The sequence below is a fragment of the Microcebus murinus genome, chromosome 18 (assembly GCF_040939455.1).
Source record: "Microcebus murinus isolate Inina chromosome 18, M.murinus_Inina_mat1.0, whole genome shotgun sequence".
Lineage (NCBI taxonomy): Eukaryota > Metazoa > Chordata > Mammalia > Primates > Cheirogaleidae > Microcebus > Microcebus murinus.
This window is the reverse complement of record NC_134121.1, coordinates 8,248,681-8,270,507: the sequence shown is the minus strand read 5'-3', so window position 1 is coordinate 8,270,507 and position 21,827 is coordinate 8,248,681. Positions and strand designations below refer to the sequence as shown.

The following is a 21,827-nucleotide window of genomic DNA, read 5'->3' as shown; positions in this document are numbered from 1 at the left end:
CTGGCATGCTGTCAGTGCCCTGTGAACAGGGGTGAGGCATTTTGTTGCTCAGGTGTGCATGGACACAGGGCTCAGGAAGCCTTCACTCTCCCCACTCACTGCCCTCTCACTGGACCTGGCACCAGGAAACAGCACCTGCCTCCTAGGCCCGTGGAGGTGGCCGTGTCGGGGGGACTCTCAGGACTCCCGTGTGGAAGGTGAATGCACATCAGGTGACTGCCAAGCCTGTTAGGGCGTTTAACCCAGAAACAACTTTCTATTTTCAAGAGTAAATCATTTTTTCTAGAACAGTAAGGAACAAAATAGAAACGACCAGCTTAGACCAGGAAGGACTCACTTTCAAAAGATTTTTTTGATTAAAATCCAGCAAAAAAAAAAAAAAAGCCTTCAGGCTGAAGGCTGAAGAACACAAATAGAGTTATCTGTGGGTGACATGACTGCTTCCCCAGTGTGAGTTTCCTGACTGGGCAGCAGATACAAAGCATGCCATGGGAGACACGCTGCTTAACCTCGGTGCAACCCAGACAAAATAGGAAGAATAGAGAAGCACAGAGGCGCTATGGAAACGGGGCTCAACACGTTTCCAGGGTGGAGAAATATTTAATAAAATCAGGGTCAAGAGAAAGTCACTTGTACAACTCATCTCCTTCACTCACTGCTGCCCTGGAATGAGGCTGACCTCTGGACAGCGCACTGTGTCTCTGGGCCATCTCTCAAAAATGCTGAGCCAGGCCGAGCCCTGAAGGTCAGAAGAGTCCCGATGGTGAGGGGAGCCTCATGGGCCAGAGGAGCCCCGCAGGTCAGGGGAGCCCTGCATGCTGGGGGAGCCCCGAGGGTCAGCAGGACCCTGCAGGCCAGAGGGGCTGTGGCTGTACGGTCCGTCCCGTGGGGCAGGCGCTGCCCAGGCCTCACTCCTGCAGGAGCTTGTGCTTGACTGTAGTGCTCTCGGAGCAGAGATGGACGAAGAGGGCGCCAGCAGCAGTTCGGGCCCGCAGCTCCTGCAGCTCGTAGTCATGGGCCCACTCAACGTTGCCCCACTTCTGGATCTGAGAGGAGGACAAGACAAGCTGCTCGGCAAGTGGCTGGTGCCTGGCTGCCCGCTGGCCAGAGCCACCGCCACCCCAACAGCTGGTCTGAGGGCCGTAGCCTCAGATCTTGCCAAGACACACGAGACATGCGTGGAGGAGCGGCAGCAGGTAAGAACACCCAGGTGGCCAGAGCAGGCACCTGTGCTCTTGGGGCACGGATGGTCTGGAGAAGAGCAGTCCAGGCCCACGGCCAGTGGCTGCCCACTGTTGGGCAGGCTGGCCCCAGAACCATCTGTGGGACTGCTCTGTGGAGGCCTGGCTTGTGTGTACTCACTTCTCCCACACTTCATCCTACTAGGAAGCCAGCATGAGGCAGCCTCTAGACTGTCATTCTCTATGAGCTGCCTCGCCATGATGGGCTGCAAGTACCCCCGGTCCCCCTGAGGGTGGAATGGATAAATCAATCAGGGCCTCAGAGTGGCTTTAGTTCTGCCTCCTGGGGAAGCTGCAGTCGTACAGAGGCCCTCTGTCTGCACGCTGGGGCAGGCTGCAGATTCTCTCCAGGGCTCTAAAAGCAAGAGGGAGGAGCCCCAGAAATACAGTGCAGCTGTCCAGACATCAGTGCAACTCCAGCCCAACCCTGCTGGCTGCTCCCTGGCCTGGCTGCTCCAGCCAGTCGAGGAGCTCAGCATCTTCCCGCCTCACAAGCTATCTGCATTGCTGGGCTGCCCAATCCCAATGGGGACATTTGTAATATGTCATCTGAAAAGCATTCTATACTTTCATTTTATACCATCACATACACAATCTAGGTTATTCCTCATCTCGTGGAAGATCAACAGAGAATGATGGTCTGGCTTGGGTCCCACAGTTGAAAGCTGAGCCCAGACCTGAAGCCAGGTTTCCTGGGTCCCCACCAGCTCCACAAGTCACCCCTTCCCATGTAATTGGTTCCAATATCCAAAAGTAGCTAGCTACCTCTGCTGAACAGAAACAGTTTTTCCCCTGGCATTTTTCTGAGCAGAAGACTACATGGACTTGGGAAATGCTGACATTATAAATAGGTTTTTATCATACTAGGAGCCAACTCATAATGGCAATTAACCTTCTGTTGGAGGAACAACAACAACAAGACTATAAAAACTGCCATAATTTTCAGAGTTAATAAATATAAACGAGAGTGTAGCAAAACCCTAACTCTGAGCCACCTAAATCAAAACTCTGTACAGATAGCAGCTACCCCTATGCTCCTCTGCCAGCCAGATACAATGTGGGGGTATGAAGGCTTGGCCAACTTAGGAGCACAAATGGGGTCAGTCATCTCAGCAGGGCCTGTTCTGCAGGGTGTATCAAGCCCAAATAGTCTTTAGCTGTCCATGAGCCTCCATATTTGGAGCAAGGGATGAAGGTCTTGGCCCTAGAGTCACCCAGACCTGACTTCAAACCCAGCCTGGAACACTTTCTAGAGAGGCAACCTTAAGCCTTGGTTTCTTCCTGTGTAAAATGGGAATAACCACAGCCCCCAGCTGACCAGGCTGTTGAGAAGAGGAGGCAAGGCAATATGGGGAGTGCCAAGCACAGCAGCAGCATTTACTATTTTTAAAAAATTATTACTACTTGATAATACTTTTATTGGTCCTTAGTGTGGTTTCTGTATGTACACAAAAGAAATAAAAGCCAAGTGTATACAATACTTCGGGTGGGTCAGCCACCCATCCCTAAATTAGCCTGAATCAGGACCAGGTAAGGTGGGACCTGAAGTGCCACTCCTCACCTGGTACTCCTCCTCCAGGCGCGACAACAGCACAGCCTGCTCCACCGTCAGGTATAGGTCAATCAGGCCCAAGGTCAGCACCATGGACTTGAGCTGGGTCACTATAAACTCAATCCCTGTGGGGACATAAGCCAAATCAGAACCCAAACAGAGTAGCTGCTACAGCCTACCTTGTGAGTCCCTGCAGCCTTAGAGGACAGGAGTGACCAGTGCAAAGGGCTGGGAGGGGGAGAACATCCCAGGGCCCCTCTGGCATTTGGCCTACTCTTCTGAGAGCACTCTGTTTTTCCTTGGGGGTTATCCTCCTTGCTTTTACCCAGTGGACATGTGACTTGAACCTGCCAATCACAGCACGCCACCCCCACCCCACAGAGTAATTGCTTGACAGATGGGCATGTGACCTGAGCCAGGCCCATGAGATTTGAACTTGAAACTTATGCTGGAGAGGCAAAACCCAACTTTCAGCTGGAAAGGTGTGGGCTGGCGTGGTGACCAAAGCATCAGAGCCAGCCAGCCTCCAGGCTCACAGCAGCCCTACAGCTCAGAGTGCCTGGGGAAGGGCATCACACCCACCCCTGCATGCCAGGAAACTTACAGACCTTGTAGGGCCCACATGTTGTAAGACGCCAGGTGGTTGACAAGCACCTCTCGAGTCTTGGCCGGGATGCTGGGTCCCATTATGCTGGTGGAGGAGCCGATCTCCACACCATATCTGAAAGGAAAAGGTACGTCCCTGTTGAGCTGTGGCCTAAGAGCAGCACAGCTTTTAACCTGAAGCAAAGACCTAAACATCTGAGCATGGGTGTGCCCCTTTGGGGCATGTGGCCAAGGAGCTAATCTTAAGGACTCTAGCAGCAACTGCCACCGTGGTTAGTGACATCCTGACTTGATCTGCTGTCCCCCAAGAGCAAACCCAGAGGACCAAGACTGCCTTGAATGAAGGCATGCTTGATGGGTCATATGAGCAAGGGCTCAGTCACACACAGCTGCCTGAAATGCTAATTCATTTGCCTTGGAATCTACAGAAGTCTGGGATATATGCTTTTTAAACCTCTCTAAATTAAAGTTTTTCAGATTTGAGGGCATGATTTAAAAGAAATCTAAAAGATTTCTTTTAAAGACTATTTTCCTTAAACAGATATTTGTATATGTCCTTTATCATGCAATCATTTTTTTCAAACATTCATCAAGCTTCTATGATAAACAAGGCATTGTTATTGGTCTGTGATCTATGGGACATGAGCTTCTTCAAGAGAAGATACATTTTCAAGAATAATAACTACAGGTCGGGCGAGGTGGCTCACGTCTATAATCCTAGCACTCTGGGAGGCTGAAGCGGGACTATCGTTTGAACTCAGGAGTTCAAGACCAACCTGAGCAAGAGTGAGACCCCCATCTCTACTAAAAATAGAAATTAGCTGACCAACTAAAAAATATAGAAAAATCTAGCCAGGCATGGTGGCGCATGCCTGTAGTCCCAGTTACTCAGGAGGCTGAGGCAGGAGGACCATTTGAGCCCAGGAGTTTGAGGTTGCTGTGAGCTAGGCTGACACCACCGCACTCTAGCCCGGGCAGCAGAGTGAGACTCTGCCTCAAAATAAATAAATAAATAAATAAATAAAGGATAACTACATAAAACAAAAAAACAGAGTAACGATTTTCTTCCATATAATTGATATTTTCTATTGTTTTAAAAATATTCTTGCTGAAATTTCTAATAATATAAAATTGACAGTGGGAAATGGCTAGGTTTTTGTGTAAACTATTAAGGTGGGGATATCTCTACTGCCACAAAAACTTGATGACTCTGTATCACAGCAAAGATCTCTAAGCACCTAAGTTATTGTTATATTTCATTAGATTCCAAAATGACATTGTAACGGCATATCTCTCACACAGCATTGCTATCTGATTCTTCAGGAAACTGGCTTTGCCTTTTCCTTTAAATCCCAAGGATGCCTGGCACACTGTGAGCACTCAGGCAATGTGTGGCAAATGAGTGGGGCGGATTGACAACAGCACTTTTGTGAAAAATACTGTACCAAGAAATACACCTTGTAAGCTTATGAATACTGCCGTCAAGGTAGTGCCATGAAAGCCAGCCCTTCCAAATTTCCCTTGGGATAAAATGAAGCTGAGTCAACTTTGCCACCATATCAACAGCCTGTTTCAGTTTTGCACTCAGCAGTCGCCCTATTAGGGAAAACACTGGCCGTCATCAGCTCCTAGAAACCACAGACCACAGGCGTCACCCGCAGTTCTGCAGGAGGCTGTCCACACCTCCCTGTGTGCACATGCATCATACACAGTTTCATGATTTTCTTTAATCGTACAATAATTGTGATAAAGATAAAAGTAACTGCCAAAATCTGAGCATTTACTGTGTGCTAAGCAGAATGCTAAGCACTTTACGTTTCATTTCATTCCACTTACTCCTGCCAACACCCTAAGAGGTAGGGATTATTAGCCCCATTTATAGACAAGAAAACTAGAGCTCAGAGAGATCTACTCATTAGCCGAAAGTCACACAGCTTGATAGTGGCAAAACTGGGACTCAAACCAACACTGCTGCTCTGACCCACTGGAAGAAGGTGGCCTGGGGACTCTGCTGCTTCACTGAGGACACAGAGCTGCCCCTACTCAGTGTGCATCACAATATCAGGTGCTCAGTGCACAGCAGCTGAAATGAATTTGAGGACATTTTTTTCAAGGTGACCCAATCCCTGAACATCTGAGGGGAGTGGAATCCCAAGGATGCTCTGAAATCAGAAAGCCAACATAGCTAAGAACTTTGATTGTGCAGTGTGGCCGCCTGACCCCAAGACCCTGCCCAATGCCGGTACCCAGTCAATGTTTTCTGCAGGGCTCACATCTTACCTTTTCTCGGCCCATTCTATGATTGGATCCCACTCATTCTTTTGAAGTTCCACTAATGTCTCTGGCTCTTCCACCCTGTAGCTAATTCATTGTAAAAATCGCCTTCATTAATAAAAAAGTACAATTCCTTTATTCAGTGATAGAAAAGGAAAAACATAAAGGGCAACAATAAAAACTTCACCACCACCATTCCAGTCCCACAAATCTTTCCCTAAAGCAGTGGTTCTCAAAGTGTGGCCCTAGTGCTAGCAGCATCAGCATCACCTAGGAACTTCTTGGACATGCACATTCACAGGCTGCATCCCACACCTGTAGAAACAGAACCTCTGAGGGTGTGGGACCCAGCAATCTGTATCATAACAAGCCCTCCGGGGGATTCTAATGTATGCTTGAGTTTGAGAACCAGTGCCCTAAGTACCCCCAAATATTTGACAGGCCCCAGCTTGCAGCACTATATGTTACAGCCATTCTAAAGCAGATCCAGTCTATTAGCTGCAACCCCTGAGCCACACCCACTTGATCCTCAGATGTTGAATGTGAATGCTGTGCCAGACATCACTGCACTCTTACCCTCAGCCCCTCCAAGAGGCAATACCCCTGGCCACAGGCCAAACTGCCTGCTTATACCCACCTCCTGGCCATAAGCTATGGATGCAGCTGCTGGCATGGACACCTGACCTGAAGGGACCAAGCTAGAGGTCAGGCTGTGCCACTTATTTTGGCCCAGAGACACAGAGACGAGTCAGTTGAGGGGGAGCTGAGCTGCAAGGTCTCATGAGATGGGAACCCACGTGGGCACTGTGGAAAGCCACAGTCTTGTGGAAGCCGAGTGGGAAGAGAGGTCACAGTGCGCAGGAAAAGCTGCGCTGCCGCGAGGAGCAGACAAGCAGACAGACCCTCCTCCCCGACAGTCTGCCTGCTCCGGTGGGGCACAGGGAGCAGCTCTGGCATCTCATCTTCCAACTCCCATCCGGGTGGCCCAGCTGTCCCTCATGTCCTGTCAGGATCCTTGCACAGTTTTCAAGAACCCCCCCTTTTGCCTGAGCGAGGCTGAGTGGATTTCACTCCCTACAATCAAGTGACCCCTAACAAATGGAGTGAGCTTTCCCACCAGCTGTGGGCCACCCCCTCCCGTCAGCGCTGATTTCCTGTGTCATGGTGAGATGACTAAGGATCCTGGAGCACTCAGGCCAGCAGGCTTGGCACTGCTCAACCACTTCAGTTGTTTCTTCAACTTCCCTTCAGTATCACTGACCATTTGGCCAAAAAACATAGAACAAGAGGAGATTTCTGAACCAGAGGAGGCAGCTCCTGAATATCAACATCTGTAGTGACAGGATGCCTACGTGAGAACTTGCCTGTGGGCAGAAGTCCAAGGTCATGGGCCCCACTAAGGACTAGTAAGTGACCCCTGTGGTCCTGGTGCCTGCAAGAGCTATACACACACCCCCTCGGCCCACCCCAGCCCAAGGGGCAGCTGCTGGGCTGGGGAAGGGGAGTCTCCCCCAGCGATCTGCAGAGCAGCCAAGCGCCCACATCAAGTAGGCCACAGTCCCTGTCCCGTGAGGTAACAGAAAGGGTCTGCCTCTCCTTCCACTGATAACCATCCGGGCAAATGAGGCAAAACAGCCCCAGGGACTCGCTCTATCCAAGGAGAACGCCTATCTAATTGTCAATTACCAGATGGTGTCTGTATCCAGAAACTTCACAGCCGCCCGGATCAGCTGATCCTTGGTTCTCTGGGTTGGGTTGTCCAAGGATGTGTTGCACAGTGTGGTCTGAATCAAAGGCAGAAAGTGCCTGTCACCACCTGCTGGGCTCAGGCAATAGCCCTGCTCTCCTGAGGACCCAGCATCTGACACACAGCTGCAGGGCGAGAACTGGACAGCACCACCCCGAACAAAGCTCCCGACCCGAGGTGCCCTCACACCACAGCAGCGGCACAGCTCGCGAGAGCACGTGTAGCCAGGCTCCGTGCTAAATGCTCTTTGTGAATGTTCAAGGGACCCAGAGGAGCCTCATAGTGGCACTAGCATTAGTGAACTTCCCCAAGGTCACATGTCCTTTACCACCAGGCTCTAGTGTATTTAATTTAATCCTCACACCAAACCTTTGCAGTAGGTACTATTATTATATCCATTTGAGAGATGTGGAAACTGAGGCCCAGAGAGGTTAAGTACACGGTCAGACACAGCAAATAGGACACATATCAGTAATGGCAGTCAGATCTGACTGAAAACTTCACCAGCTGGCCACCTTAATGCCTTAGATAACAAGGAAACGAACCATGCAATCTGGGATCAAGATTATTTTTCCAGATGCACCTTGTCAATAATAGGTTGCTTAGGTTACTCTATTAGCTTATAGCCCTAATTACCTTAATTCCATCACATAGGCAAGGAGCAGGCTGGCACCTCAGCAGGCCATGATGCTGACAGGAAGCCCAGCTGGGTTTGCAAAGGTTGAGCACAGCAATGAAAAGGAAGCCAGCAACCAACTCCTATACCGACAGAGTGCCCACTCTGTGCCAGGAACCACGCCCAGCGCTTTCTATGCAACATCTCATCCAATCCTGATCACACCTCCATGAAGGAGATCTGTTATCAATCACCTTTTATACATGAGGCACATGGGGCTGAGAAAGGGGCAGCAAGTTGCCTATGGTTGCAGTTTAGAAGCCGCAGAAGCTAGACCTTAGGGGTCTGGCTGATCCCACGTATCCCCAGTCAGCTCTAGTCCCTGGTGAGCCCCTCTGTGTAGATGAGGGGCTGGCTAAATGGGGGGTCTTCCTCACTCACCCATCTGCCCCTAGTGGTTCCTACATTCAGCCAATATTTACCGAGTGCCAACTAAACTTCCTGCTAGGGGCTATCTAGACACAGGGGAGTAAATCAGACGTGGCCCCTGCCCTCCTGTTGCTTACCAGGCAGTGGAGGAGACAAACAATAAAAGTGCAAACATAAAATAGACAATTACAAGTTGTCTAAGTGCTGATGGAACAAATGACCAGCTGCTATAATAGAAAGTAAGAGAGCTGGGCAGTCAGTGGAGGTGACATCTGTCCTGAGACCAGAGGAGAAACCAGCCCTCCAGCACGGCATTCCAAGCAGAGGGAACTGTAGGTGGCCAGGCCAGCCAGGAAAGAGTTTGGCACATTCAACGACTGAGAGGAGGTGAGTGTGCCCCAAGCCCAGGCAGGCAGAGTCCGACCTCCAGGGCCTCGTCAGAATTTGGAAAGGAGTCTAAATTTTTGCCAGGTAGACTAGGAAGCCCTGGCAGGTCTCAGGGTGTAGGCTTGCACTGTGAGCTTGTTACCAGGTGCATGGTGTAGTACTTGATCGTGTCTTGCTGGGAGTCCCATTCAGTGGCCACTGCGATAGCCAGGGCCTCGCTGGGGACCGTAAAGAGCTTGGCTTGGGGAGTTTTCAGCTTCCTGTGGTCCAGGTTTATCTCAAAGCCACCTTGAAAGATCAAATGAAAAACTCTCAGGGATTGTTAAGTGGAATTGAGTGACCATTCCTATATTTAGCCACTTGAATTGGTGCAGACAAAGACAAGTCTGTGTCCCTTATGAAAACATATTTGACAAAAGCAGGAAGGATAATCTCACCACTGAACCTGCTGAAGATGAAAAATGTTTCCAACCATTCATTAAAAAAAAAAGAGGCACTCAAAATTTCAGACACTCACCTTCACCCTGTGTGATGCTGACATTCTGATAAAATCTCTTCCTTTCTGTAAGAAAGATTTTTCAAAAAGGCAGTTTAAAATAACGCTGAGACAGCTCAGGAAGCGACAGGACCAGCTTGTATCATTACTGCTAATGCTGATTGACTGGCTTGATTTTCATATCCCCATTCAAGGTCTGTCCCACTCCACACAGTATAATCAACGGCTTCTGATTAAAGCCGGAGGAGGCAGCATTGGATCTCCTGGGAGAAGGGAGGAACAGGACATGCTGGTCATGCCAACACCAGTCCCCCAGCCCAGGGACAAGTCTGATCAGGAGCAGCACTAGCTGCAGACTGTGTGCCCTGACAGACTTCCCTGCCTTTCCTGCTTTAACATCTGAGCACGCTCCCCCACCCGCCCTGACCACCAGTACAGCCCCCATGCCAGCACATCTCGCCTGGAGCTAAAGCCGGTGTCTGAATGGGACAAAGCCAGAGACCCATTTCAGGCAAAACACTGATGCCTCTAAGAAGAGGTGAGTGGAAAGCGAGTGTGTGTGCATGCGTGTGTGTGTGTGTGCGGGTGTGCACGCATGTGTGCACATGTGTGGGGTGCAGGCAGGAAGTAGAGCTCCCAGGAGCATTTCCCACCCCCACTCCAATTAATTAACCTAATTAACCAGCTTGCTTGTATATTCAACAGCAACTCCAAACACTTCCTTTAAGAAGGAGAAAATGAGTGTCCTCTGTTTTCTTTTGAAAATAACTTGAATAAAATCTTACATGAAACTGTAAATATGTTCTCTCTCTTTCACCCTGGAGGGATTAAAAACCAAGAGCACTTCATAAAGAATTATGCAGATTTCCTCAACTAATAAAGAACAAACAGGACACATTTTAGAAGCTATAAACTATAACTCAGTCTCTCAACATCTGTGACAAACACAAAACCTTCATTCATTCACTTGTTTGTTCATTCTTTCACACATTCATTGGGTTCTAAAAGCCTTCAGAGACAATAACTGAAGTTACTTATTGGAAATAATGATGTAGCATGTGGAGGAAAAGGAGATTAATTAAATAGTTTGCTTTTAATGCTTAAAAAAAACAACAACCAAGCTTACATTAAAATTTCACTAATTCAAACAGACTATGAAAATTCAGAACTTGGTGTGTGTGCATGGAGGGGGGAAGGTAATGGAGGAGAAAGAGCATCTGGTTGGTTTTACTCCAAACATTATTTTTATGTTTTCTACGTCATATCAGTGTTTCCCCCCAGTCTCATTTGTTATCATTAATACTTAAAGACAGATGGACCAGAACTGCATTCCATAGTTGAATTTACTAAACTAAGCCTCAAATTGTTTTCCCTCAAAAATATCTGTATGTCTACCATGTGCCACGCACTGTTTTTGGCACTTTGGATACAATGGTGAATAAAACAGACAAAAATCTCTGTCCTTATGGAGTTTAAATTTCTTTTTAAAGTGATCAGATATGGCCACCAAGATGATGCAGTCTTACTATGGCATGATTTACCACCTTCATCTGAAATCATAACATTGTTTCTCTCACATATGTGATACCAAAATTGACACAAAATGCACCAACCTACTGCTTTTTTTATTTTTATTTTTTTGAGACAGAGTCTCACTCTGTTGCTTGGGCTATAGTGCTGTGGTGTCAGCCTAGCTCACAGCAATCTCCAATTCCTGGGCTCAAGCGATCCTTCTGCCTCAGCCTGGCTGAATAGCTGGGACTACAGGCATGCGCCACCATGCCTGGATAATTTTTTCTATATATTTTTAGTTGACCAATTAATTTCTTTCTATTTTTAATAGAAATGGGGTCTTGCTCTTGCTCAGGCTGGTTTCGAACTCCTGACCTTGAGCTATCTGCCCACCTCGGCCTCCCAGAGTGCTAGGATTACAGGTGTGAGCCACCACGCCCGGCCACCTACTGCTTTTAAATTTCGCTACTTTACAGGCTATCCTGGTCATATTCAAATGGCAAGTTAGACATGGGTCTGGAGGCTTCCTTTCCTCTTTCTGGTCTGGATTGAGGTATCTAGACCACATCTCTTGTGATTTCCAACACATGGGCTGGGCAACACATATAAAAGCCAGGCCAGGCAGGAAGTTGGGAAGAGCTCTGAGAGCTCTGACTCAATGCTAAGGGAAGGGTCTTCCCATGGAAGCAGGAGACCCATAAGCAGAGAGCACAACATGCCAGTAAACACTCTAGCACACTGCCAGCTCAGGCCCGGCAGACAGGCCCCAAAGACCTGGGGCAGAGGAATAGACTCAGGCCAGAAACTGATGGCACAGGCGGAACCATCAAAAGCTGCCAGACAGCTAGGCTTCCTGTGAGAGAAGTCTTTTTTCTGCTTCGCTGGCCAGGCCCACCTCTGTATCTGAATAAGAAAAAACTAGAAGGGAGTGCAATAGATGGAGGGGCAGGGAAGGAGCCACCAAAATAGCTCAAAACAGGAGAAAACCATGCAGAAAAAGACATAGCAGAAGGGCAAAAGGAGCCCAGGGGCTTCTGGGCCTCAGATGAGAAGGCAGGTGCACATATGGACATGTTTTAGACAGGGGCTCTCCTGAGTGATGCTGACACTGGGAGGGGCAAACTTGTCTTGGAACAAACTTTGGTGAGTACTGGCCACATTCCAGGATGAGTGATAAGTCTCGGGGATGGGATGTGTGCAAAGCTCATCTCTGCCCTCAAGCCACTTGCTGTCTAGTGGGAAGACAGACAATAAACCAGGCTAACAATAAGGTGACTTCTGTGATGGAGAAGGCACCTGCCATGATGGAAACACACACTAGGGAAGCCTGACCTTGTCCCGGGCTGAAGCAAACTTAATAGGCAACCTGAAGAAGAGGCAGGAGTTACCAAACTTTATTTATTGATTGATTCATTTTTGGAGGGGGCATTGTGGAAAGTTCCCAGAAGAAACAGCTCCATGAAGGTCCAGGTCTTCAGGAAAGTACAGTTCTGGAGCACTAGAAAGACAGTCAGAAGGACAAGACTGGCTATCCAGCAGGGAATGGTGAGAGATGCTGAGAGAGGGAGGCGGGGGCTGGGCAGCTCTGGGGGGACTGAGGGACACAGAGGTCTCAGCAAGGAGGGCAAAGGGAGCCAAGTACAGGGTTCACATAGGTAAGCAAGAACACGATCTGGACAATTAATTTGGTGGGATTTATGCCCCCAACAATGTCAAAGAGAAAGAAGTTCTTCACCTGGGCCCTCAAGGATCATGGGTCACATAAGACAAATCATGACACTACCAGGAGCCTGCGAAGCGCCCATATTTTCAGTGAATACAGGGTTAGCCAACATCAATGGGAATACCATCTTTGAAGATGAAAAAAAACCAGCCTAGCTTTGTAGAATCATGGAGAACTAGGATCTATTTTGAGCATGAATTGAATCACTCCCTTTAGAGCAGCAGTCCTCAACCAGTTTCATGGAAGACAATTTTTCCATGGACTAGGGGGTGAGGGTAGGGATGGTTTCGAGATGATTCAAGTACATTACGTTTATTGTGCAGTCCAACCTCTCTGCCAATGATAATCTGTATTTGCAGCCACTCCCCAGCGCTAGCATCACCGCCTCAGCTCCACCTCGGATCATCAGGCATTAGATTCTCATAAGGAGCGCTCAACCTGGTTCCCTCACATGCGCAGTTTACAGTAGGGTTTGCACTCCCATGAGAATCTAATGCTGCCCCTGATCTGACAGGAGGTGGAGCTTATGTGGTGATGCCAGCAATGGGGAGTGGCTGTAAACACAGGCGAAGCTTTGCACACTTGCCTGCTGCTCACCTCCTGCTATGCAGTCTGGTTCCTAATAGGCCACAGACCGGTACCAATACTCATCTGCAGCCCGGGGGTTGGGGACTGTGGCTTTATAGAACATCTATGGCAAAAACACACATAGTGCTTTTTAAGAGACAATTTTTTGAACTATGTAAAGAAATGGGTTTGTGAAAAAGTGTTGAATTTAAAAAGTTGGCCACAAGAAAACAGGCTATATAAGCAGAGAACAACTGCTCATGTGAAAAGGGCTGAATTGGAAATCAATGTCCTTTGGGTCCCTTTGTCCTGTGAGGTTGCTTCAGTCCATACAAAGAAACAAGCAGTTTTCTGCATCACTCACTTCCCCCTTCAATCCTCCAGTCCTGGTCTTTATAGACCAGTGAGTGATCATCCTACCAGGCACAATTTTCCGGGCTGGCCTTCTCTTTGGAGATTCAAAGACTCAGGAACTACAACTCCCACAATGCACCCAGAAGAGGAAGTGTTGGTCTCAGAGTGTTCTCAACACCTTTCTCTTTTAAAACAGTGCCACCTGGCGGGCCTCAAAGCTGAAGTTCTAACTCTGGGCATCCCTCCATCCTAGCTCAAGGCAGCTCTGACCAACTGTTTTCAGGTTATCAAAATTCTTCAGTCTCTCTCTCTCTATATATAAAGAACTCTTACAACCTAATAATAAAAAGACAAATAACTCAATTAAAAAATGGCCAGGCCAGGCGTGGTGGCTCACGCCTGTAATCCTAGCACTCTGAGAGGCCGAGGCAAGAGGATCACTCAAGGTCAGCAGTTTGAAACCAGCCTGAGCAAGAGCGAGACCCCATCTCTACTAAAAAATAGAGAGAAATTAATTGGCCAACTAAAAATACATAGAAAAAATTAGCCGGGCATGTTGGCACATGCCTGTAGTCCCAGCTACTCGGGAGGCTGAGGCAGAAGGATCGCTTGAGCCCAGGAGGTTGAGGTTGCTGTGAGCTAGGCTGACATCACGGCACTCTAGCCGGGGCAACAGAGTGAGATTCTGTCTCAAAAATAAATAAAAATAAATAAATAAATAAATGGCCAAAGTATACGAATAGACATTTTTCAAAGGAATTATAAAAAATGGCCAATAAGCATGTGAAAAGATGCTCAGATATCATTCAACACCAGGGAAATGCAAATCAAAACTGCAAGGAAACACCACTTCACATCCTTTAGGACGGCTATAATTAAAAAGACCATAACGAGTGTTGGTGGATGTGGAAAAAATGTAACCCTCATACACTGCTGGAAATGTAAAATGGTGTGGCCATCTTGGAAAACAGTCTGGCAGTTCTTCAAAAGTTAACAGAGTTACCATTTGACCCAGTATATACCTAAGTCTACTCTTAGGTATAAACCCTAGAGAAATGAAAACATATGTCTACATAAAAACTTGTACACAAACGTTCACAGCAGCATTTTTCATAACCAAAGGGTGGAAACAACCCAAGTGTCCATGAGTGGGTGAATGACCAAGTAGAATGTGGCACATCCAAACAATGGAATATTATTTGTCAATAAAAAAGAATGGAGTACTGATACAGGATACAACATAAATAAAATTAAAAACATTATGCTAAGTGACAAAGTCAGTCCATAAACATCATATCCTATTACATATTTCCAAAATAGGAAAATCTATGAGGGAAAAAAGTAAAGCAGTGGTTGCCTAGGGCTGAAGGGATGGAAGTGGTAAAGGAAGATGCTAACTAAAGTAAAAGTAAGGATCTCTTTTGGGGGTGATGAAATGTTCTAAAATTGATTGTGGTAATGGTTGCATAACTCTGAATACTGGAAACTATTATATTTACACTTTAAGTGAGTGAATTGTACAGTAAGTAAATGATATATATTTTTTTTGAGACAGAGTCTCACTCTGTTGTTCGGGCTAGAGTGCTGTGGCATCAGCCTAGCTCACAGCAACCTCAAACTCCTGGGCTCAAGCGATCCTTCTGCCTCAGCCTCCCAAGTAGCTGGGACTACAGGCATGCGCCACCATGCCCAGCTAATTTTTTCTATTTTTGGTAGAGACGAGGTCTCGCTCTTGCACAGGCTGGTCTCTAACTCCTGAGCTCAAACGATCCTCCCACCTTGGCCTCCCAGAGTGCTAGGATTACAGGCATGAGCCACCGTGCCCAGCCAGTAAATTATATCTCAATAAAGCTGTGTTAAAAATTCTTCAGGCCAAATGTATAAACACATAATTTTCCAAAATGCTCTTGTATCTAGAGCAAGGATTGGCAAACTTTTTCTATAAAGGGCCAGACAGTAAATATTCTAGGCTTTGCAGGCCACACAATCTCTGTTGCAGCTCTCAATTGTGCCACTGTAGTGAAAGCAGCCATAGACAATATGTGCACAAATGAATATGGCTGTGTTCCAATAAAACTTTATTTAAAAAAAACAGGTGGCAGGCTGGACCCTTGATCTACAGACTATATAATCTCCTTCAACCCACACCACTATCCTCTGAGGATGAGAGGGCAGCTAATGCCTCAGAGGTGGTAGAGACTCTGAGGTAAATGTCTTATCTAGGTGATAGACAAGCTTGTAAATGGCAGAGACAAGACTTGACTTTTTTGGGCTTTTGCACTCAGCCAGACATGTTGTTCTCCAAAACACCTCCCACTCCAGGCGGTAGATTTTGATAAACTGGTGCAGAATCAGACTGCCACAACAGACTCAACATAGGTCTTCCTGCTGTAACATCTCCTCTGACACCTCAGTGGCCTTTTCCTAAACTCCTTTTCTCCTTTGGATAACCTCAATGGCATGGCCATTCCTAAGGAGCCAACTTTAATCAGCTTGCCATTTTAAGTGTTGATTGAGAAGGACCACTTGGGGTTAATATTCCACCACTCCAAACACACACACACAAATCTCACAACTGGTAAGATCTCTGTAGTGCACACATGGGCCTGATTTGTGCACCTTCGTCTCACTGTGCCTCATACATTCATTCATTCCTATTTTCTTTCACATATGACTACCTACCATGTGCCAGGTAGGTACTTCCAAGAGCTTAAACTAGTAAGTCTGCAATAGAAAGGAAAAGAAGACAGCAGATCAAGTGCCACCATAATGGAAAGTGAGCATCCACCAACTTAAACTAGCCCTTTGCTTTTGCCAACTTGGTTAACTCCTGAATGTGTCCCCTTTGCTTGTGCTATGCCAAGCCTGGAATGCTTTTCCTTCTTTTTTTTTTTTTTCCAATACACTCAGGTAGTGGGATGCCTGCCCTCTCTCCCAAGAGAAAGAGGGAAGGGCAGGGCCCCTGAAGCCACCATCCCCTGCTTCTTTCTTTACTGGCCCTTCATGGCCCACCTCCAGGCCCTACACTTGAACTCTGATAGGTGAAACCTCAGCCCCTGCTGCATCCAACCCACTTCACCATTTGTATAAAGTTATGGAATTTAACAGCCAGAAGACAGACCCTCAGAGGCAACCTAGTCTTTCAACTAACCGGAAAATGAGGAAGTAGTTTACATGCCCAAGTCACAACAGTACTTCAGAGCTTTAGCCAGCATCAGATCCTAGATATGTACTCCTGCCACAATGCTAAACTGGGTTTCCTAAAACAGGCAGTGTAAACAGCAAGGTCCCTCATACTTTGTTGCCACCTTTAGACATGTTCTGGATACCCAATATTCTTCTTCTTTCTCACCGAACTACTACTTATCTTTTTTTATTTTTTTTCTTATTTTTTTATTTATTATTTTTTTTTCTTGAAGGGAGGAAGGAAACTGATGAACTACTACTTATCGATCATGGCTCAGCTTAAATGCCCAAGACTCTTTCTAGACCCTGAACACCCCTAAAATGGGAGTAGGCGTTCCTTTGTGTGTCCCTTATCACAGGATATTATAAGCTACTGTTTAATCACGATATTATAACCTTTTACATTTGATAGTGAACATCATTCAAGTGGTGTCATGTATATCTTGAAGACCACTGTGTCTCCTGACTCCAGCACAGAAAGACTAATTGAATGGAAGGAGTGTTAATACTCTTCATTCATTGAAGTGACTCACTCCTACTCTTACCCTAATCCAGGGCTGGGGAACCTGCAGCCTTAAGGCCACCTGTGGCCTTCTAGGTCCTTAAGTGTGGCCTTTTGAGTGAATCCAAATTTTACAGAACAAATCCTTTTATTTGTATTAATACATTTTTGTTCATCTTTTACATTTTTGTTTTATTTTAAAAATGAATGCATTTAAAAATACCAAAGAATAAAATAAGTTTAATGAAATAAATCTTCCCAATGAAATAATCTTCCCAGATTGGCCAGCACAACGAGAACATTAGTAAACCACGAGGGATAAATTGACAGCTGCTGCGCTCATGATTTAGCTCTAACTTCCCCCATCTGACTGGCGCCACTACCGCACGAGGCTGGTTGGCAAGTGTTTATGGGGATCGACTATGCTATTCTGTTATCAGCTTTTGATAATTGTGCACTGTATTTCTGTTTGAAGTGGAATCTATGAATAGTTGTACAGCTTGACAGTATTTTTAAATTCTGTCTTATTAACAGCCCATCATGTCAAAGAAGACCAAGAGAATGCTGAAGGAAGAAAACAGTTTTTAATGAGGATTGGGAATTGCAATATTATATTGTTTCTGCTAAAGATAAGATAATTTGCTTGCTTTGTGATATTGTAATATCAACATTAAAGAAATTCAACACTCTTCTGAAGAAAATAAATAAAAAAGAGAAATAAAAAGAAAAAATAAGTTAAAAATTTTAAAAATACATAAAAAAGAAATTCAAGACTCATCAGCATTATAATAAGGACCACAAATATATATATTTTTAATTTAATTAATTTATTTTCTTGAGACAGAGTTACTTTGTCACCCTGGCAAGAGTGCAGTGGCATCATCATAGCCCACTGCAACCTCAAATGCCTAGGCTCAAGCAATCCTCCTACCTCAGCCTCCTAAGTAGTTGGGACTACAGGGACGTGCCACTGCATCCTGCTAATTATTTCTACTTTTAAAGAGATGGGGTCTCGCTCTTACTCAAGCTGGTCTCCAACTCCTGAGTTCAAGTGTTCCTCCCTCCTCGGCCTCCCAGAGTGCTAGGATTACAGATGTGAGCCACCTTGCCTGGCCAGGACCACAAATATTTTAAATTAGAGGGAGCGGCGCAAAAAGTTATAGTGTAGAAATGAAAAGATGTAAAAGCAAAGACAATTCTTTCAAGCATCAATAAGACCTGGACATGATGCCACTGGAGCAACTTACAAAGTAGCTTATGTGCTAGGGGAAAAAAGGGAAGCCATACAGGGATGTATTAATTGAAATTGTGAAAGAATGCATTGTCAAAGTTGTAGGATGCATAGACTCTGATAATGTTTCAAAGTACAAACAACTGCCTCTTCCAAGGAGAACCATTACTGATCCTCAGCATGAATTAGCCTTCGACTTAACAGAGCAACTTCATGCAATACTTCAAAAGGAAAATGCATATTATTCAATTTCTTTGGATGGATCAATGGATAGTACTGACTTGGATACTACAGAACATTGAGAACAGGTATCTTCAACAACTTTCAAGATAAATGTCATAAAGTTGGAATGAATTTGGTAAATTTAGTGAGTGTATATAAAGACAGTGTACCTTCCATGACAGGAAAACATGAAGGGTTTATTGCACAGATAAAAAAAAGTATTAACAGATTCAGATGCTTTCATCTTTTCATTGTATCTTGCATCAGTAAAATCTCTGTGCTAAAGCTACGATTTTAAGTGACACTTTGCAACAAGTTATATGAATTGTTAACTATACTCTTGCACATGCAACATGGCATCCTCAGTTTTATAACAGGCTAAAGTGGAAAGAGGAGGTATTCAGTGTAGATTTGCAATATCGTTCTAAAGTGCATGCATTGGATATCATAGGGACAGCCAAAATTTTACCTTTGCGATAACAGATAGTTAAATCTTATGAAGGACAGAATCAGCGATGTAAATTATTAAAAGAAGATTTCTATAGGAATGCAGCATTTCTGTGTGATATGTCAAATCAAAACGACTTAAATATTTCTTTGCAAGGTAAAACTAAGCCTATATATGATATGTGGCAAAAAAATCCAAGCATTTCTGAAAAAAAGCTATCTTTTTTCAAAACACAGTTTTCTTCTCCCTCCATCCCTCCCTCTCTTTCTTTCTTTTTTGAGACAGAGTCTCACTCTGTTGCCTGGGCTAGAGTGCCCTGGCATCAGCCTAGCTCACAACCACCTCATACTCCTGGGCTCAAGCAATCCTTCTGCCTCAGACTCCTGAGTAACTGGGACTACAGGCATGCGACACCATGCCTGGCTAATTTTATATATATATATATATATATATATATATATATATATATATATTTTTTTTTTTTTTTAGTTGTTCAGCTAATTTCTTTCTATTTTTTTTAGTAGAGACGGGGTCTCACTCTTGCTCAGGCTGGTCTCAAACTCCTGAGCTCAAAGGATCCACCTGCCTTGTCCTCCCAGAGTGCTAGGATTACAGGCCTGAGCTAACACGCACAGCCCAAAACACTTCTTTAAAACGAAATTTTGGATGAACATTTTCCCCAGTTAGCAAAAGTCATTGATGAGCAGGATGATATATGCAAATCATTTGATGTATATGCAGCTATTATAGACCTTTTATTTATTTATTTTTTTTTTTTTTTTGAGACAGAGTCTCGCTTTGTTATCCAGGCTAGAGTGAGTGCCGTGGCGTCAGCCTAGCTCACAACCACCTCATACTCCTGGGCTCAAGCAATCCTCCTGCCTCAGCCTCCCACGTAGCTGGGACTACAGGCATGTGCCACCATGCCCGGCTAATTTTTTTATATATATATATCAGTTGGCCAATTAATTTCTTTCTATTTATAGTAGAGACGGGGTCTCGCTCTTGCTCAGGCTGGTTTTGAACTCCTGACCTTGAGCAATCCGCCCGCCTCGGCCTCCCAAGAGCTAGGATTACAGGCGTGAGCCACAGCGCCCGGCCAATTATAGACCTTTTAATTGGAAAACACAATGAAAGGTTCACTGACTTTGAGAATCATGACGTCACACTCAAATTAGCATTTCAGCCTCACCTAGTTGATATCACCAAGGCACCTAAAGAACCACAGATGGAATTGACTGAGCTCTCAGTAGATGACATTTTAAAGTCATTGTTTGATGCTAAGATCCAATTGAAATATGGAAAAGTACAATAGAATACTCACGCCTTTGGCAACATGCCCGAAATATGCTTTCTTGGTTTTCAACTACTTACTGCTGGGAATCTACATTCTCCTACCTAGCCCAAATCAAGACGCCCTTAGGGTCCAAATGACTGACACCTGTCTAGAAGAGCAACTGAAATTGTGGACCTCCATGCTGCAATCAAATATTCAAATACTTTCCAACAAAAACCAGATAAAACAAAGTCATTAAAAAGGTTAGTTAACTTTAAAATTAACAAATAGTTTTCATTTTTAAAATTAAGTACATAGTAGTTAGATTTTTACAAAATAATGCATATTTTAAGTATATCTAATTAAAGTTTCTTGAATGTTGCCTTATTTGATTACAGCTAAATTATTGCAGCCCCCAACCTGAGAAGTTTCCCTGCCCCTGTCCTAATCTGCTTTCCAGCAGGACTGAAAGAGTCACTACCTTCTAGGCCTCATCAGAGTCAGAGGTGGAGGAAGGAGACATGGTGTCAACTCCTATTTAGGACAGAAGGCTACAGATACCAGGGGTTTTGGTAGGAGGGAGGGCCAGAAAACCTACAAAGACCCAGGAATGGAGAACTGAAGGTCTGGGTTCTAGGATCCTACTGTGCCAGGTCTTGTGCTGAGCACTGAGGACACAGAAAGCAGTCAAGCTGGCTGGCCTTTGCCCTCCACAAACCTCTCACAGAGTCTGCTCTGTAACCTTGGGAAAGTCCTAATCCAGAGCCCAAACGTCCCCATTTGAAAACAAGGATGACACCTGCTTTCCTTATTAAAGAGAGGAGAGCCATAACCTTTGAGAAAAGCTGCACGGGCCAAGTATCAATGACTGTCTCGTGCTGTGATGCGCTGTGTCCCCTCGGGTCGTCCCTGCCCTTGTCTGGGCTTCAGTTTCTCATCTGCACTAGAACCCGATTGGCCTGAATAACCTCATGACCCTGACACCTGCGTCGGTCACCCTGTCCTGCACAGCCGAAGCCTGAAGCCCACCTTAGCCTGGCTCAACCCCCAGCCAAAAGAGCACGAGTACTGGCCTCACCTGTCGGGGGCGCGTAGGCCCGGGCCAGGGCTGGGTGGGTTGGCCTGGGCCCCACGGAGGCTATAGGACCACCTGCGGGCCCGTTCAGGAGGCGGCGCCCCGGGTCCCGCAGTCGGAGGCAGCTCCTCCACATCGCGCCCGAGGGCCTGAGAGGACGCGCGGCGCGAAACCTGGGAGCACAAAACACAGAACGAAGAAACCCCCAAGGCGCACGCTCCGACTGTACGGAAATCTCACAGACTCCGCAGAGCCCTCAGCCTCCCCTGGACGCCGCCATCTTCCGCATGACACCAACGGCGCGCCGTCGCCGGCGCGCGCCTCCTGCGCACCGCCCCCCCCCCGTCAATCAGCATCACAAACGCATCTCGCCCCGCCCCCTC

At 46.1% G+C, this 21,827-nt stretch overlaps 1 protein-coding gene across 2 annotated transcripts; it reads right to left on the bottom strand.

Moving 5' to 3' along the window:
* Positions 1-580: 580 nt before the first annotated feature.
* ATPAF2 (ATP synthase mitochondrial F1 complex assembly factor 2) lies at positions 581-21,775 on the bottom strand. 2 transcript variants are annotated; one of them, XM_012747897.3, is made up of 8 exons: positions 21,448-21,775; positions 9,370-9,414; positions 8,995-9,140; positions 7,360-7,457; positions 5,680-5,760; positions 3,402-3,514; positions 2,803-2,918; positions 581-1,046 (listed from the first exon to the last, which is right to left on the bottom strand). In XM_012747897.3, exons 1-8 carry the CDS (start codon positions 21,578-21,580, stop codon positions 909-911), a joined length of 870 nt encoding a protein of 289 aa, XP_012603351.1. In that variant the 5' UTR covers positions 21,581-21,775; the 3' UTR covers positions 581-908. The 2 variants fall into 2 exon arrangements, with proteins under 2 accessions (XP_012603351.1, XP_012603352.1); XM_012747898.3 differs by lacking the exon at positions 9,370-9,414.
* Positions 21,776-21,827: the final 52 nt, after the last annotated feature.